The sequence below is a fragment of the Stegostoma tigrinum genome, chromosome 6 (genome assembly GCF_030684315.1).
Source record: "Stegostoma tigrinum isolate sSteTig4 chromosome 6, sSteTig4.hap1, whole genome shotgun sequence".
NCBI lineage: Eukaryota > Metazoa > Chordata > Chondrichthyes > Orectolobiformes > Stegostomatidae > Stegostoma > Stegostoma tigrinum.
In genome coordinates, this window is record NC_081359.1 from 85,310,887 (window position 1) to 85,328,123 (window position 17,237).

At 39.4% G+C, this 17,237-nt stretch overlaps 1 protein-coding gene across 12 annotated transcripts in view; it reads right to left on the reverse strand.

The window, feature by feature from the left end:
• supt20 (SPT20 homolog, SAGA complex component) overlaps positions 1-16,440 on the reverse strand; it is a 60,577-nt gene extending 44,137 nt beyond the window's left edge. For 11 of the 12 annotated variants that reach the window (XR_007247714.1, XM_048532405.2, XM_048532404.2 and 8 more), the window contains exons 1-11: positions 9,731-9,879; positions 7,725-7,760; positions 7,545-7,603; positions 7,384-7,450; positions 5,262-5,388; positions 4,923-5,026; positions 2,767-2,883; positions 1,173-1,226; positions 772-911; positions 187-343; positions 30-86 (exon numbers count right to left, since the gene is read on the reverse strand). Coding sequence is in view for 11 of the 12 variants with exons in the window: in XM_048532405.2 (XP_048388362.1) it covers positions 30-86; positions 187-343; positions 772-911; positions 1,173-1,226; positions 2,767-2,883; positions 4,923-5,026; positions 5,262-5,388; positions 7,384-7,450; positions 7,545-7,603; positions 7,725-7,760; positions 9,731-9,733 (921 nt within the window). In the remaining variant the exon portion in view is untranslated. Of the gene's footprint in view, positions 1-29; positions 87-186; positions 344-771; positions 912-1,172; positions 1,227-2,766; positions 2,884-4,922; positions 5,027-5,261; positions 5,389-7,383; positions 7,451-7,544; positions 7,604-7,724; positions 7,761-9,730; positions 9,880-16,292 lie in introns of those variants that run through there. The other variant, XM_048532395.2, reaches the window with a different exon arrangement.
• Between the last annotated feature and the right edge of the window lie 797 nt (positions 16,441-17,237).

A 17,237-nucleotide genomic window follows, 5' to 3' on the forward strand; every position in this document is an offset into this window, starting at 1 on the left:
AGTTTCAATTCCAAAGGAAGCACACTTACATCAATTTCAGATGGCACTGTGAGCTGGCATGGATTTTGCTTCCACATATCAACACACTTTTAAAAAAAGGGAAAATATTTCTTATTAGAAATTTGTGTAACAAAAAACAACAAATGAACACAAACATTTATTATTGAAAATAAAAAAGCAACATACACTTCCAGCTTTTGAAATTTTAAGGTCAATGTGTGGTGCTGGCTTTCTTTCCTTTCTTCTTTGTAGATAATCAAACAGTTTAAGATGAGGTGGTGGTGTGAATTGGGCTATCTCCTGCTGTCTGTTGAGTGCTGGCCGAGAATACCGCTTCATACACCTAGTGAAAGTAGCCACAATCGACACGTATGATGATCCAAATTAACAACCAGTGAAGAGTTTAAAAACATATTGTACTGTACTATGCCACATATGCAAGCAGAATTACAGATTATTGCAACAGAAACTTGTTGCAAATTTGTGTGAATTATCAATGACAGTAAGTCTTGTTGTCTTGATACAATCAGTTAGCGTTACTGGGCAACTGTTGCAGCAATTGGCTGTCGATAATCAAAAAATTAAAGCATAAGTTTGTCTTTATATAAAACGTATAAATCTCTAGTCCAAGCAGAATTTCAAATAATGCTGAGTTTAGAAAAAAATATATTTTCATAGTCAGACAGCTTTAAATTGGAGTAAAAGAGAGGTTTTGAAGGCTGCAGCACATCAAAATAAAACTTTACTACATGAGAGACATGTAACACCCACCTTTTCATTGGCCTCGTATTCATCTTTTGTTTATTGTACAGAAGTCTGTTGGTTGCACATGTTACAGTGAAGGAAGGGTCTAGGCAAAGAGGCTCTGATGTATGGAGCACCAATTGGCTTTCAAGGACAAGTTTATCATCCTGTATCATGAAAAAGATCAATTTCACATAACATAGCTGTACCTGTATTGATTTTAGCTTAAACATCGCATTAAGCTGACTAATTAATTTTTTAGTAAAGTGGCTCCACCGAACTACCTGAGGGTAGTCCAGAAACTGCACTCAGATTTTGTTTCACAGCATTCAAGAATAATAACTATATACAAAAGGTTATAAAATTAATACTTCTATTAAATCACTTCTATGATAGAAAAACTTTGAGTTAGATTCTGCACAATATACCTGTGTCCATTTGTGGTTGTCACTTGTTATGGCATGTACATCACAAATCAATGTCTGTTAAAAAAAAATATAGTTTGAAAACACTCATATTTCACAGGTTGGAAAATTATACAAGTTCAAGATAGGCATTAGGCAGGCAAGCTGAACATAACATTAAAACTAATATAAAAGCATGATAAAAACTAACTGACAATAACCTTGTGCAAATTAAGATACAATAATACCAAACCGAATTAAGCATTTTAAGCTTTTGTTCACCTTGAATTACAATTGTCATTATCTTGCTTCTATTTGAGAACTGATTACATTTGTGCAGTGACCTCACATCCATACAATTTCATCTGACTGCAATGAACCAATAACAATATTACAAGCACTGGCATGCTGGCACAACATAAGCGTAACAACTGGATGGGGTACTTTTAGAAATTCATTCTTGGGATATTGTCCTATTGCCTACCTATAGTTGTCTTTGAGGAAAAGGCATTGAGCTGCTCTTTCAATTGCTGCAGTCAATTTGGTGCAATTATATCCCCTTTGCTCTTAGCGAGGGAGATCCAGGACTTTTGGACCAGCGATACTGAAGCTACATTGGCATATTTCCAAATCAGGATGAAGGAGTGGCAGGGAGAGAAAGGTCTAGGCGTTAGTATTCCCACGCATTTGTTGTCATTCTTCTAGATGATGGTGGTTGAATGTTTGGATTGTACTGTCTAAGGATCCTTCAGCAACATCCGAGATTGCAAGTTTTGAGTTATAAGCAGAGACTGGATAGGCTGAGATTTTTTCCCTGGGGCATAGAAGGCGGAGGGGTGATGTTATAGAGGTTTATAAAATCACGCGGGGCATAGATAAGGTGGATAACTGAAGTTTTTCCCCTTGCGAGTGGAGTCCAAAGCTAAAAGGTGTAGGTTTAAAGTGAGAGGGGATAGATTTGAAAGGGAAGTGAGGGACAAAATTTTCATACAGAGGGTGGTGTGTATATGGAACAAACTGCCAGAGGAAGTGATAGAGGTGGGTACAAACATAACAGTAAAACACACTTGGACAGGTACATGGATAGAGGGATATTGGCCAAACACAGCGAATGGGACTAGTTCAGTTTAAGAAACTTGTTCATCGTGGATAAGTTGGGCTGAAGTGTCTGTTTCACTTCTATGTGACTCTATAAATCTATAACACAGCGGAAATACAGAGTAAATCCACACTGCAGATTTTGCTGTAATCTTCAACTAATAATATTTAAAGGACTTTGAAAAATCACAGGGCAGAACACGAACTACCACAGCTTATCTTATCATGATTAAGTAGTAGTGAGGTTCAATAACTGGTCATAGTTTTCGATTAACCTATCTAGCAAAGTGTGTACACAAAACATCAGCTTCAGTTCTACCCCCTGAAATAGCTCCTGTATACTCACAGTGTTTCAGAATATTCCAGCACAAAAAAATGTCTACTGCAAAGACAGACAAATAAAGGGTGGATTTCAAGAACTATTTTGGCATGCCATAATACTAACTTCATGAAAAGCGGGGTGTGAGATATCATTGTGAGGTGCAGGGGACATTGCACTTACTGTAACATAATCAATTACCTGCATTGTGGGCCGAAGTAATATATGTCGGCTTTGGTATGTAGGTGCTTTCGTGTGACCAGACTGCCGATAATCTCGTACTTCAGCTACGACACATCCACAGTGGAAAATGTTCACCTAACAGGAAAATAAAATTTTAACTGAATAAAAATGGTCAACATTCATTAAGCAAATTGGTGGGAGTTTTATGTCGAAAACAGCTTTCAAGGGAGTCTGATCAAATGACTTGAAGAAATCAATGCAGGAGTTTTGTTTTAGAAATAATGGGAAGGTTATTAGAACTAATCATGTTCAAACATTAAATCAGACAACATTTTCCAACAACTATGTATACACAAACATTGAAAGCAGGAAGTTGCTCACCGTGTTGACCAGCTCACTCTGAAGCTTCACTTTGATATCATCATGCCAAGAGATACAATGTTCAAAAACATGAAATGATGTAAAGTATTGATATTATCAATATCCACTAAATAAGCCAGAAGTTAGGAATCGTCCAGAAACAGAATTTTTAAATGATGTACTTAGTCTTAATAATTGCCAAGCAACCTTTTCAGAAATGAACATTTTCTTACAACAAAGATTTGAAAACCACCATGCAATTATTTTCTTTGTCCCATCTCTCCTTCAATTCCATTTTTAAAAAATTCCCTTTAGGTTGACATCAACACTGCATCAACAATTATAACTATGTCAACTTTGTTCAAAAAGAACACAGATTATCAAGTAAAAGCAGCATGCTGTTTTGGATTTCCAATTATGAGCTGTTCCAACATAAAAGTCCATAAAAAGTCTGTGGGGATCTATAAGGACAATGAGTGTCTGGAACCATTTGCCAATCAAGGACCATGACATTTGGGTCCACATCTTCAAGGCGTTCCAAATCCTTAGCTGGCACTGGAATCAATAATGCACTTAGTCGAAGGAAGGTCCTTTGTCATTCAAAGTTATGCCATTAAAGGGCAGATAAAACAACCAGGAATTATTTGTTAGGCATTGATTCTCCTAACTCAGAAATTGTCTTTGCATTCAAGGTGCAATTGAGGTTTTAGAGATTAAATATTAAAATTAAATGCTTATATATATTGGTGTAGAATTTGCCAGATTATCAGACTGTAACTTCTGAAAGGACTACAACAATAACTTCATGATCTGAAACCCGGTCTGTGCCTGTTCCTACTTTGACCCTGTCATTCTTCTTGCTCAACCAACTTGGCCTTTAACCTTTTTTGCGTAACCTAGCAACCATCATCAACTGTCAGACTGCTTCTATACCCACTCCAGTTTAGGCTCTAATCAGCTGCTCATTACATGGTGTTCTCTTTGTGCTTAACCACCACATACACATTCTCTCTTGTCCTATTACAATGAACCTACAGGTGCCAGTGGCCAGTCTGCCAACCTGTCCATCAATGGGTCACAGTTGAGGGGTTGTTAAGTGAGCAATTAATTCCCCATAAGTTTTTTTTTGTGCAGGCTGGTGACTGGTGTAGGGGGTGTATGGAAACTGGTATCAATAGCTCACCACTACCCTCAATGCTAAAGCCTCCACCCCCCAACCTGACTATCCATGCCCACAGGCTATCTGCCAATTTGGCTTTGGCGAGAGATCAACACACATCTCAAATTCAACATTCAGCCCTGTATACCTTCTCATTACTGAAGTTCAGTACTGGCAGTGCCCACAGCTGGCTACTGGACAGCTGCCAGTCTTAGACTTGGTTAAACACCTGGGATGGGAGAACCTAAGTCCAGGGTAGGGAAAAGGAGCAGATTCTCTCGCCCACATGGACTGAGTTTATCTCAAAGGAGCAGAGCTCAAAATTCTAACCTCCTAATATCCCTTCACTGTCAGGCTTTCTTTGCCACTGAAAGGAACTATTTTGGGACTGACTACAGTTTTAGGTTTGGGGTTATTACAGCTTTAGAATGGAATCTATGTGGGCAAATCAGATATCAAACTGGTTGGATTGTCAAGAAAGCTTTGTTCAAAAGTGTCACCAAAGATCTAAGAAATCCTTTCAGAAGACCTAATTCACAAAACACACTTTCACCACATAACAGCAAACTGTCTAATAACCCTCCCCAAAGCACTGCACTGGAATTGTTTGGATTAATTTGATTACACTGTTTCTTTGGTATTTGTTTTATCTCACCTGAGATTTTTCCAAAAGGTCTACAAGAATTGGTGGTAGTTCCTCTGCATCCAAGTATTCGAGTAACTCTCCCTCCTCATAAGGCAATCGGATTGTTTCCGAATCTGAAGTTAGCAAAGATTTAAAACTAAATTTCAATATAAAAATAAACAACTCAGAACATCTTTCTTTACACAACTGGCAACAGAATATTCTTCAACAACTGCATCTAGATATTTTTCTATATCTGCAATAAAATCGATGAAAGGCAGCGTCTGTAATAGTAAAGGCACAAAAAAACTCCAAGGATATTTATAAAACTGACAGAATTAACAGTCTGCAAGAATCAAACAATCGTACCTGATCCATTTTTCCCCCTGAGCATTAGGGAGTAGCCTTCATTTCCCGGATACAGATTTATTACTAGGCATGACACCCTTTCTTGCATTACAAGTTTTTCCAACAGGTTAACATTTCGTCTTAATTTCTGAGAATTAATCAGAAATATATATTTTGAATAAATATATCAAATTCAGTTCAATGGCAATTATTTGAAAATCATCACATACATAATGGAATTAACACACTCTCCACAAAAGTGGTGCAGCTACTTATAAATATTGAACTTAACATTCCATTCTATAGTGGCATTAAAATACGGCGGCACCGTGGCTCAGTGGTTAGCACTGCAGGCTCACAGTACCAGGGACCCGGGTTCGATTCCAACCTCGGGCGACTGTCTGTGTGGAGTTTGCACATTCTCTCCGTGTCTGCGTGGATTTCCTCTGGGTGGTCTGGTTTCCTCCTGCAGTCCAAAGATGTGCAGGCTTGGTGGATCGGCCAGGCTAAATTGCCCGCAGTGTTCAGGGGTGTGTGGGTTATAGGGGGATGGGTCTGGGTGGGATGCTTCAAGGGGCGGTGTGGACTTGTTGGGTTGAAGGGCCTGTTCCCACACTGTAGGGAATCTAATCTAATCTAATCTAAATAAAGATAACAAACACTGATAGAAAAATGCTTACAGCTGTCATGTGACTCAACTATTTTTCCCCTTCTCTCTATGAATTCATTCCTGTTGATTCCTTGCAAAGACTTGTTTCAACAATAACTGACATTTGGCTATTTTTTAAAACGTCAGCATGGTAACAGTCTTTAACGCCTCAATCCTATTCAATTAATTCACAACTGATGTGCATGTTAATTTCATCTATCCTCTCTGATTCCAATTCCTGGATTCAAGTCCAACCTGTTTCAGAGGTGTGTAACCACATCTCTGAACAGATTGATTAAAATAGCTCCTCCTTGATTTCCTATCTTTTAACACCCCTGCGCAACAAAACATATCAACTTCAGTTTTAAGATAGCAACAACTGCAGATGCTGGAGTCAGAGACAACACAGTGTAGGTATGGAGGAACACAGCAGGCCAGGCAGCATCGGATGAACAGGAAAGTAATGTTTCAGGTCAGGACTCTTCTTCAGAAGAATAACCCTCACCTAAAATATCAACTTTCCTGCTCCTCTGATGCTGCCTGGCCTGCTGTGTTCCTCCAGCTCCACACTGTATTGTCTTAACTTCAGTTTTGACAATTACTGTTCCCTAGCTTTGAAAACATTTTGGGAAGAGAATTCTGCATTTCTTTGTTCTTTTTGAAACCATTCTAGACATCACCCCTGAAAAGCCTAGCTCCAATGTTATGCTCCTTTATTCTGGACTCCTCCACCAAAAGAAATTGCTTCTCTATCCTTTCTAACAAGTCCCCCAATCATCTGAAACACGTGAATTTAATCAACTCTTAATCTTTTATACTCAAGGGATTACAAAATTGGTTTATTCAACCTGCACTCGAACATTAACCCGTATAATCACAGCAGAAAACAATCCTTGTTTCAAAATCTCTGCAAGTGCTCCCTGCAGAGGTCCGCTGATAAGAATCAGAAGTGCGAATCCTGTTGGTTTTAACTTTTCTTACGCCGAGGCATTTTGATAACTGTAGAATCCAAACCGTTGAAGTCAACCAACTCAGAACAAAAAAAGCTGAGCCTGGAATAGTTTAAACTGGTATGGCTTCATTTAGTGAGTGCATCCATTCATGAAACTACCTAATTTGCTCATAAGGCTACTTAAGACAATGCCTATCACACTACCAATCACCGAAAACAGAAGCACTATTTTCAAATTCAAACTTTTTAAAAAGGTTCCAGTATGGGTTTAACCATCTCCAAAACAGAGCTGCATCTAGGATTTTACGTTTGGAAAGCTAGGCCATTGAAACCATTAAGGTTGAATCTCAAGCAAAACAGGCAGCAGATTTAATCATTCTTTCTTCTACTTTTATATATACAATTTTTATTTTTACGTCTAATTGACCACTAAGATATGAATTTGAATTCTCAACGGTTTTAAAAATGTTTTCCTAAAAACCTTCGGCAAACTACAACAGGCTTATTGAGAAACAATGGAAAAGAGAATTAAATGTGCATACCTTCAACTCTGGTTCTTTTTCACATTCTTCCATATACAGGTCATACAATTTCTGATGTACTGATTTCCTAAGCCAAGAAGTTTTAAAATTGAATGTTTAATTACTTTTGTTCGTCAACAATACACATTTAACTTAAAGATATTTTAATTACGGAACATCACCTTCCACTAGATGAATGCCTTCTTTTTGGCGGTCGTTGTCTGGCACACCCAATAATGTACTACAAAATAAAATAAATATGTATATTACAGATACACACTGAATAACTGGGCAACAGGTGTAATAAGAGTGGCAGCGCAACGCTACACAGCAAGATAGATGAATTGCCACAGATAACTCACCTCTGCACGGTCCAATGCATACTCCAAAGCGTGATACTGCAGATAAATAAACAATTTTACTAATGAATTCTAGAGATACTAAGCAAATTGAAATCCAGTTTTAGGATTTGTTTTTACAACATCCCCCATTTAAGCAAATGCATACTGTGACAAATGTTTGGGATCCTAATGGTTGTATTTTGGTCATCTCAAAACAAACGATCCAAAGAACAGGTTATTTAAGCTGTTTGCCTAAATATATATAAAACAGGAAGCTGAAATCCACTACTTTCCAGCTTTCCTCCCCCAGTCCTCTCAAAAATGCTTCTCACTTATGCAGGAAGCACCAACTTTACCAGTGGTGAAGGAAATAATTGCTTCAACTCAATTATAAGATTATACTTGCATGAATGTAAACAGTATATTAAAAAGACCACAGTTGGTCCAAGTTTCACCAGGAACAGTGCATAACTTAAAATACTACTGTATTTTTCAATAATATTTCAGATTCTAATACATTGAAAACATTCATATAGACAAGTAATTGTAAAAACACAAGTGTAAGAGTGTTCAATTAAAATAATCCCTTTTAGCAAGTAGAAATAAATTATTTGGAACAGTTTTAATATTAAATTGTACTAATTTTCTATTCTAAATCAGAGTAAGGTCACAGAGCGAAAATTTAGTTCCTAAATCATAAGAATGAAGTTCACAGTAAAATATTACTGAATCATAGGTTTGCAAACCCAAGTTGTCTTCATCAAAACACAATTTAAAGCCTGATGTAGAAATAACATTGTGTCAAAGAAAGTGAACACATCATCGCAGAGATGCACAACAGATTAATGGATTATCAAGCGTATCATCTGACTACCAGCCATAAAAAGAGACAAGCTAAAGGCGAAATTGCTAAAGATGACAAAAGGTTGGGTCAAAGAGACTTGGTCCTAAAGAAAAGTTTCAGATGGTCTGAAATTTTTTGCAGGTAGAGGGTGGATGTATGTTGGAAACCATTGGAACAAGTGAATGCGATGACAGAATGGGAACAGTAAGAAATCAAAGTAGACTGTCTTAGCTCTTTTTGATATAGAGGCTGCAGTGTGTGTAGAGGGCTGAAGGTCAAGAAACTATTGTTACTAATGTTTCACCAGATAAACTGCAGCTGGAGCACTTTGCAGCGACATAGCACTGACAATAAAGAAGCAATGGGGGGAATTGAGAGCTGTGGTAGAGGGATAGCTTCTCATATTGGGTTTTACAGAGTAAAGCAGCATGAATATTTGGTGATTAAAAATGAGTATTGCTTTTGACACATGAACATAAAGGAAAGCTGGGTGGGAAATGGAATCATAAATTCGCTTTAAACACATAGCCAGCATTAAACATAATCAGATATCACAACTTTACACATAGGATCAAACTTGTCATTGTGAACGTAATTTTACGCCTTAGATTTAAACCAGTAAAATATCAGTACAAGTCTTCCTATACTCTAAGGTAGGACTAGTTCTTTGGTTTCAATTTTTAACAATTTTCTGCATCAAATACATATGCACTTGGAACTGAGTTAAGGCATAGCAAAACTATTTCACAAAAGAACCCTACAATCTTCAAATGTCACTTCCCTCTTGTCAAACTACACTGAGACTTAAGACAAATGCAGAGGTGAAAGGTTAGTCTGGTTCTCCGTGACACACAATGCCATTTTAAAAAAAGTAATTTAAACTAATCTTCCCACATCACACTGCCTCCTACTTAAGTTACCAAACTGATTCAAAATCAGCTCACAAGTAAACTTTTGAAACTTAAGACCAGAATTAATTTCCACATTACCTTTTGCATCATAAAGCCATGGTGTTACTCAGTCAAAAATACAGCACAATTCCTGACAACTTCTTAGAATATTAATTTCCCACTTGTAACTAATTTTAAATAAATGTAACTTTAGTGACCAACAAATACGTGTCAATCGACTAATATTTCAACACAGAGGTTAGCAGGACGTTTCTGAACTGTACAAAACTCACCATTATGAAAGAATCAGGTCTCAGGCATCAGAACCAAAATCATAAATGCACGCACAAAGTCATGACTCTCCAACAGACATCGAACTCTGTTGAAAGCAGAATGAGTTCATTGTTTTGCAGGATTTTCACAAAGTAACTTAACGTAGTGAGGCACCTAAAGTGTAAGAAAAATCAATTCTTTATATTTCAAATGTGTGATCTATTAGTTATGCTTTCATTTACAGAATTTAAGTAAGTTACATTTTAAACTGTAATTTCCAATCCTCTTCAGGCTCCTTCATATCATTCTACCAGTAACACTTCAGCTAGTACACCGCAGGCGTTCAGTAAAGGCACTACTACACAATGCTTCTATTGATTTATCATTCTTGTGCAAAAGCACTTCCTTTGCCTCAGCTCTTCTTAGCATTCCGGATTCTGCCACAGCCATTCAGCTACTGACCCAATCGTCTTTCATGCAGATTTGAGGCCAGAGTAACTGCCTGTAATATCCAAAGATGCTCATCAATAATTCCTCGTGAAAGCGAAGTTAGTGGGGATGGAGTAACACTCCAGTAGCTACAAGTGTAACCAAGTTTTTGCACCAAGAAAGATCCCAAACCTCATCAAGTTCAGCATATAATTATTATTTCAATTAGTTAATGCAAGAAGAATTTCCTGTTTCAACTACACCCCTTTGTCCCGCTCATGGTACTGAGCCTAAGGCAATACAGCCACTTTAACTTTTCCAGTTCCTCTGGACCTGAAACGTTGGCTCTATTTTTCTGTTCACAGATGCTGCCAGACCTGCTGAGCTTTTCCAGTAACTTTGTTTTTGTTCCTGATTAACAGCATCTGCGGTTCTTTCGTTTTTTTCCAGTCCCTACATTAACTTAGAATTCTATCAGCCAGCTTCTAGCTGGGTTGAAAGCTTGGGTTTCTCCAGTTTTCCGTCCTAAATTAGAAACTGACGTGAGGTGCAAAATTTTTGTTACAAGACAGGTGGCTCAAAGTGGGAAACCTTCTATCTCACCTGGATAAAGGGGGATATGATGGTGGGAGTCTGGTTGCAAAGGATGGAGCTGTGCTCACAGATCCCAGAAACAGAGAGCAGATAGCCACACATAACCAGAGGGGCTGGCGAGAACAAAAGCTGGCTGGCTAGAAGGCTGTCTGGAAGCTCTACAGGTTTTAAGCCCTCTAATCCTCACTGACTCTGCAGGACTCACCCACACCACAATGACCCCCCATATCATCAATGACAATGCATACCCATATCCAACCACATCCCACCTCCATAAGCAACCGACTCTGTATCCACCAATGACCTCAGGAGCTTTGCGGAATTGAGTTAGAGGACTGCAGAATTACAAATAGGGAGTCACGGAGCTCAGCAGCTGAAGGACCCAAAGGTGTGATCACCATTGGTGAAGCATATCTAAAAAGGGATATGCAAAAGACCAAAATTAGATGAGTGCAGGCATCTGAGTGCTGTGGAAGATTATAGATATAGAGAGGGACAAGAGCATACAGAGATCATGCTCGTAAGCTAAATTGTCTACAAAACCGTGTGGAGAATTGGTGGGGCTTTGTAGAGAGAAGTAAGTACACAAGGCATACAGTTGAAATCAAAAATTTTGTTTACAATTTGAAGCCTCTGTAAGAATGGACTACATCTCGTTGTACAGAAACAAAGCTAAGACTATTTATCTTTGTGTAAGATATTTCTAATTAAAGATATTTCATCTTTGTTCATTTCTAGTGAGCCTGATGATTGATCCGAATGGAAGGGTATACAAATTGTATGAGTATGTCAAATATTGCAACTGGCAGCAACCTTCTGAAACAGGAATTGGCAGATGTAGAAATGGAAATAGTAAATACTGCTTTAAAAGGGAGAATTTCACCTCTATATCAGATATAGGCAATTTACAATCACTAAAAATGATGGAATAATTCTGTCAAAAAAATTCACAGACTGAATACAAAGTGTCATTAATTCTACGATCTCATATGCACAAAATTGTAGAATACAAACATTGATAACAGCCTTCAGCCTGAGATTGCTCAGCCATTTTCTCAAGAATAACTTATTCATATTTTTGATGACGCCTCTAAATGGAGAGAAATATCACCTATCTCTAACCCCACAAGTGTATAACAGCTAAGGTACTTGCCAAATAGGCCAGATTTGCATAGTGTCTACCCATGATTTTAAACTGAAGTGTTTTTACATTGAGACATTCTCAGCTAAATACCTTCCCAAATTCCCTTATCCTTCTCAGTCTAACTGAATAAACTTTGAATGAATTAATCAAAATTGTTAGAGGTACCTTCCCCAATCCAACATCCTCTGATCTGCAACCTCTCTCATCTGGCACCCACAATACAGTTCCAGTTTTGGTCTATGTAAATCAAACAAAGAACTCCGTATGCTGGCAATCGAAATGCAGACCTGGTGACTGCTTTGTGTAACACCTACATTCTGTCTATAAAATTAATCCGAGCTTCCAGTTGCCTGCCACTTCAACACACTACCATGTTCCAATGCCATCATTTCTATTAGAGGCCTGCTGCAGTACTCTAGTGATGCTTAGGGCATCTTGGAGGAACAGCATCTCATTTTCCACTTGGATACCTTGCAGCCTTATAACATCTCATTTTCTGCTTGGGTAACTTGTAGTCTTCAGAATTCAATATCGAGTTCAATAATTTTAATGCCTGAACAACCTCCTTCCACGTCTTTCATCCACTCCCACAGACCAGGTCCTGTGATGACATGCATTGCTTTCAGCACAGCTAACACATTTTTCATCTTCTCGTAGTCTCCATTATCACCAATCTATCTTTTCTTCTTCCCTGGCTTACCATCAATAATGCCTTTGTCTGCCTAACTTCTTTCCCTCTCTCTGGGATCAATCTCCACCTACCTGCTTATTCTTTCTCTTGCTCTCCCCTCACCAAGATTAAAAACACATTTTCTAAATGCTGTCAGTTCTGAAGAAGGGTCGCTGGATTTAAAAGGTTAACTCTGGGTCTCTCTCCACAGATGCCGTTAGACCTGCTGAGTTTCTCCAGTAATTTCTGTTTTTGATGATCTATATAAAATTGCTCTTTAGGTCATGGTATATACTTGTTTACTCTGCGCTGGTGGTTAATTTAGTGAAGTGCTTTTTCTTCTGTCCGGAATAATTCAGACATTATTTGGTGGACTCATATAAGCGTTTTCACATGCTTATCTAAAAGTCCCTTAAATGGTCTTACCATATCTGCCTCCACAACACCCCTGGCAGTGTGTTCCAGACTCTTAACGCTCTCTGTATAAAAGAACTGTCCCTCATGTCTCCTTTGAACTTTTCGCCTCTCATCTTAAATGCATGCCCTCTAGTATTAGAGATTTCAACTCTGGGTAAAAGACTCTGACCGTCAATCCTATGTATCTCATAATTTTATAGACTTCCATCAAGTCTCTCCTCAGCCTCCTGTGCAACTTGATTCCTTTTCAGGTTCTAGTGTATATTCAGGAACATCAATTGTTCCAAATATGATTAACAGCCTTAAAATTAATTGAATCTAACAATAAAATGCAGAGCTATTAGCATGTTGCACAGTGTTTTTTAACATGTTTAAAGATCATGAGCTGAAGCTGTCATGGGACCTTGAGGTCTAGCAACTTCTCTGGTTCTAAGGCTGACAGATTGCAGAAGTACTACTTACATCGGGTCCTGTACAAGGCCAGGATTATAATGGTCATATTGAATGGCAGAGCAAGATGGTCAGGTCATATTATGTGGTCACATAAAAATATATCTTTTGCTATCAGCTGGTAAAACACCACTTAATTGTGGCACAGGCTATGTTGTTGCTGATACAGGACTGCTGATAACATTTTTGTTAGCTTTGGTTTAAAAGACACTGATCAAAAAAGAAATCTGATGATTGGTAAACTGTGTTTCATCACATCTATTCCTGAAAGGACATTACATAGATTAACCCCACACCGCAGATCTGCTGTTTGGAGGAGGCATATCATTTAGTGCTAAATACACTCTCTATATTAGAGATTTTCTGTAGCCAGAAGCAACACTCACAAAGGTTCTAGATGACTATGTGGCAGCAAATACGTTAGACTTCTGGCCAGATGGGGATCAAGAACCTTGATTATTAAAAATGCTGTCAAATGTAACAGACGATGAAATAAGTCAATGAGGTGCGTAATTAGCATCATCAGGAGTAAAGAAACTAAAGAAAAATTTCCAGATTGATCAAGAAAAAACATGTTGAGGTGAGGAAACAGCTTAACGCACCACCAACAGCCATATTTACCTTGTAATCCCATTTTAGGGTAGCTGCAGCCAATGGTGATACTTTACACACTACAACATGCTATACATCCCACTCAAAAATTAAAAACATATAACTAACAGATAGTGATGATACTCTCTTCACAGAAAATCAGCCAGTATAATGAATAGTTGGAATTTTGACTGAGAGAAGTTGTAAATGCTGTTATCTAATGATTGTGTGGGTCTTTAGATATATGTCCTACTACCAGTTAAAAAGAGTAGAGATTTGATACAGAAAATTATTAGAATAAATAGATAAAATTATGATAGATTTATGTAAGGGAGATGACATGTCAAGGATTAGAGGATACAGATGTATGGTTTTGGGCAATACACATAAAAGATGTGATTAAGAACCTTCTTACACACCATCTGCTAATGCCTAGAATACTCTGACTAGAAGGGTGATGGAGGGGTGGCAGCTGATAATTTCAGGAATAAATTGGATGGGTACTTGAGCAAAATACTCTTGCAAGGCTTTGGGGGTACAGCAAGGAAACAGGAGTGACTTGATTTCTCTAAAAAGCAGAAAATAGGTTGTACAGCTTCTTTCTGTGGTACAATCATTTTACTCTAACTCATACTGCCACGACATTACCTGTTCCACTACTTCAAATCTAAGGCACTCGCTCCTTTTACCTTCAACACCGATACAAGCTACACATCTTGCATTTGCCTCACAATCAAACACCTCTGATACAGTTTAACTTCAGCAGGTCATCATCTTCCTATCAGAATTGTGGAGTCATATCACAAGGAAACGGACCATGCCGACCATGTTCCCAAAGTAAACTAGTCCCACCTGCTTGACTTGGTCCATCTCCCTCAAAGCCTTTCCTATTCATGAACTTATCGAAATGTCTTTTAAACACTGTGACTGTACCTGCACTCACCACTTTCTCTGGCAGTTCATTCCACAAAAGAACTACTTCTCTGAGTAAAAAAAGTTGCCTCTCATCTACTATTTAGAACTTCCTCCTCTCACCTCAAAAATATGCCTCCTAGTTTTGAATTCCCCCAGCCAAAGGAAACGACCCTTGTTATTCACAGTATCTATTCTCCTCGTGATTTTATAAGCCTCAATGAGTCCACCCTTCAACCTCCTATGCTTCAGTGAAAGAAGTTCCAGCATTAAATCAGTCAGTACAGGATGTTTGGCTTTGTCCAAATTATATATTTTAAAAAATCATAGAGTGTGGGCATCACCAGCTGCACCAACATTTATTGGCCATCTCTGATGCACTCTGAGAAGGTGCCGCCTCTGATGACTGCAGTCCAGTTGATTATCAGGAGAATCCAACAGAAGACTGGAGGGACTCAATACACGTTAACCATACATTACATCTACTGCATCATTCATTACGAACACAGCCGAGCTTCTGCCTCAACTCCACTTTTCTGCCCAGTCTCCTTAGCCCTGGATTGCCTGAATGTATATCCTAATCTTAAATATATTCAGTGGCACAGCATCCACAACACTCTTGGGCAAAGAACTCTTAAGGATTCACTGACAGCAAGTGGTGGAAGCTGGTACAATTGCAGCATTTAAAAGGAATCTGGATGGAAATGTGAATAGGAAGGTTTTAGAGAGATATGGACCAAATGCTGACAAATGGGGCTAGATTTATTTAGGATATCTGATCGGGATGGATGGATTGAACCGAAGGGTCTGTTTCCATGCTGTACAGCTCGATGACTCTACTACCTCTCAGTGAAGTGACTTCTCGTGCGGAAACTTAAGTGATCACCCTCTTCGGTCATCCTGTAGATTCTCTAGTCAACAATCCGCGTGTTCTCCAAGTCCCTTAAGAATGCAGGATACCTGCGTACGATCCAATCCTTATTAAATGACCGAAGTTAAACTCCAAAAGCGTGTGTATCTGCTTTACAGTTTAATATGACTCGAATTATTTGCTAGTTTATCATCTGGCATTGACGGAAATCTGTTAAGAGGTCGTTATTGTTCAAGTGCAAACCTTCGGGGGCTATTCAATTTCGAAGCCTGGATGTCCTCCAACGGGGCGGGGAGGGGAAGGGGAGGCGGTGCAGTAATTAGCCGAACCGCCCCCCGCCAATCCAGGCCACTTACCCTCAGCCCCGGGGGGGCAGGATGAGATAGGAACACGCACAACCCGCCCACACCCCCTGCCGGCCTGGCCCGGCCCTGCCCTCAATAATTACAATCGGAGGAAGAACAACCGGCGCAACACCCGCCACAAAAGGGAAAGCTGACTTGCCGCTTCCCGTGCCATCGCCAGCTGTTTGCGCTCCCGGTCGCTTCTTTCCGTGTGATTTTAATATAAAGTGTAGATATATATTTTTAACTTTTGGATAATCTCCGACGCACCGCTCCCCAGGCGGCCATTTTCCTCCAGTTGACCGAACTTCCGGTTTAGTGTCGGGTAGGCGGGGCTAGGTACCGGAAACAGTGGGCCAGAGACTGTTACAAGGTACATGAAGTATGACCTGAGCATCTGCATGGGCAGGTTCAAGCAAAGGGCGGCTTGGAGAAAGGCATGCTCAGACAGTGCTTTTGAATTGCCAAGAATTGACGTTGATCATGAATTAACTTAAAGTCATTGGATTCCCTCATTTTTTATTTACCAAATCCAAAACCAACAAATTTTTTGACAGAGATAGTGGGAACTGCAGATGCTGGAGAATCGGAGATAACAAAGTGTGGAGCTGGACGAACACAGCAGGCCCAGCAGCATCTTAGGAGCACAAAAGCTGACGTTTCGGGCCTAGACCCTTCATCAGAGAGGGGGATGGGGACAGGATTCTGAAATAAATAGGGAGAGAGGGGGAGGATGGATAGAGGAGAAGATAGGTGGAGGGGAGGTAGGGCAGGGATAGGATAGTCCAGGGAGGACAGACAGGTCAAGGGGGCGGGATGAGGTTGGTAGGAAGTGGAGGTGCGGCTTGAGGTGGGAGGACGGGAGAGGTGAGAGGAAGAACAGGTTAGGCAGGCGGGGACGACCTGGGCTTGTTTTGGGATGCATGGGAGGAGGGGAGATTTTGGTGCTTGTGAAATCCACATTGGTACCATTGGGCTGCAGGTTTCCAAAGCAGAATATGAGTTGCTGTTCCTGCAACCTTAGGGTGGCATCATTATGGCACTGTAGGAGGCCCAGGATGGACATGTCATCTAAGGAATGGGAGGGGGAGTTAAAAATGGTTCG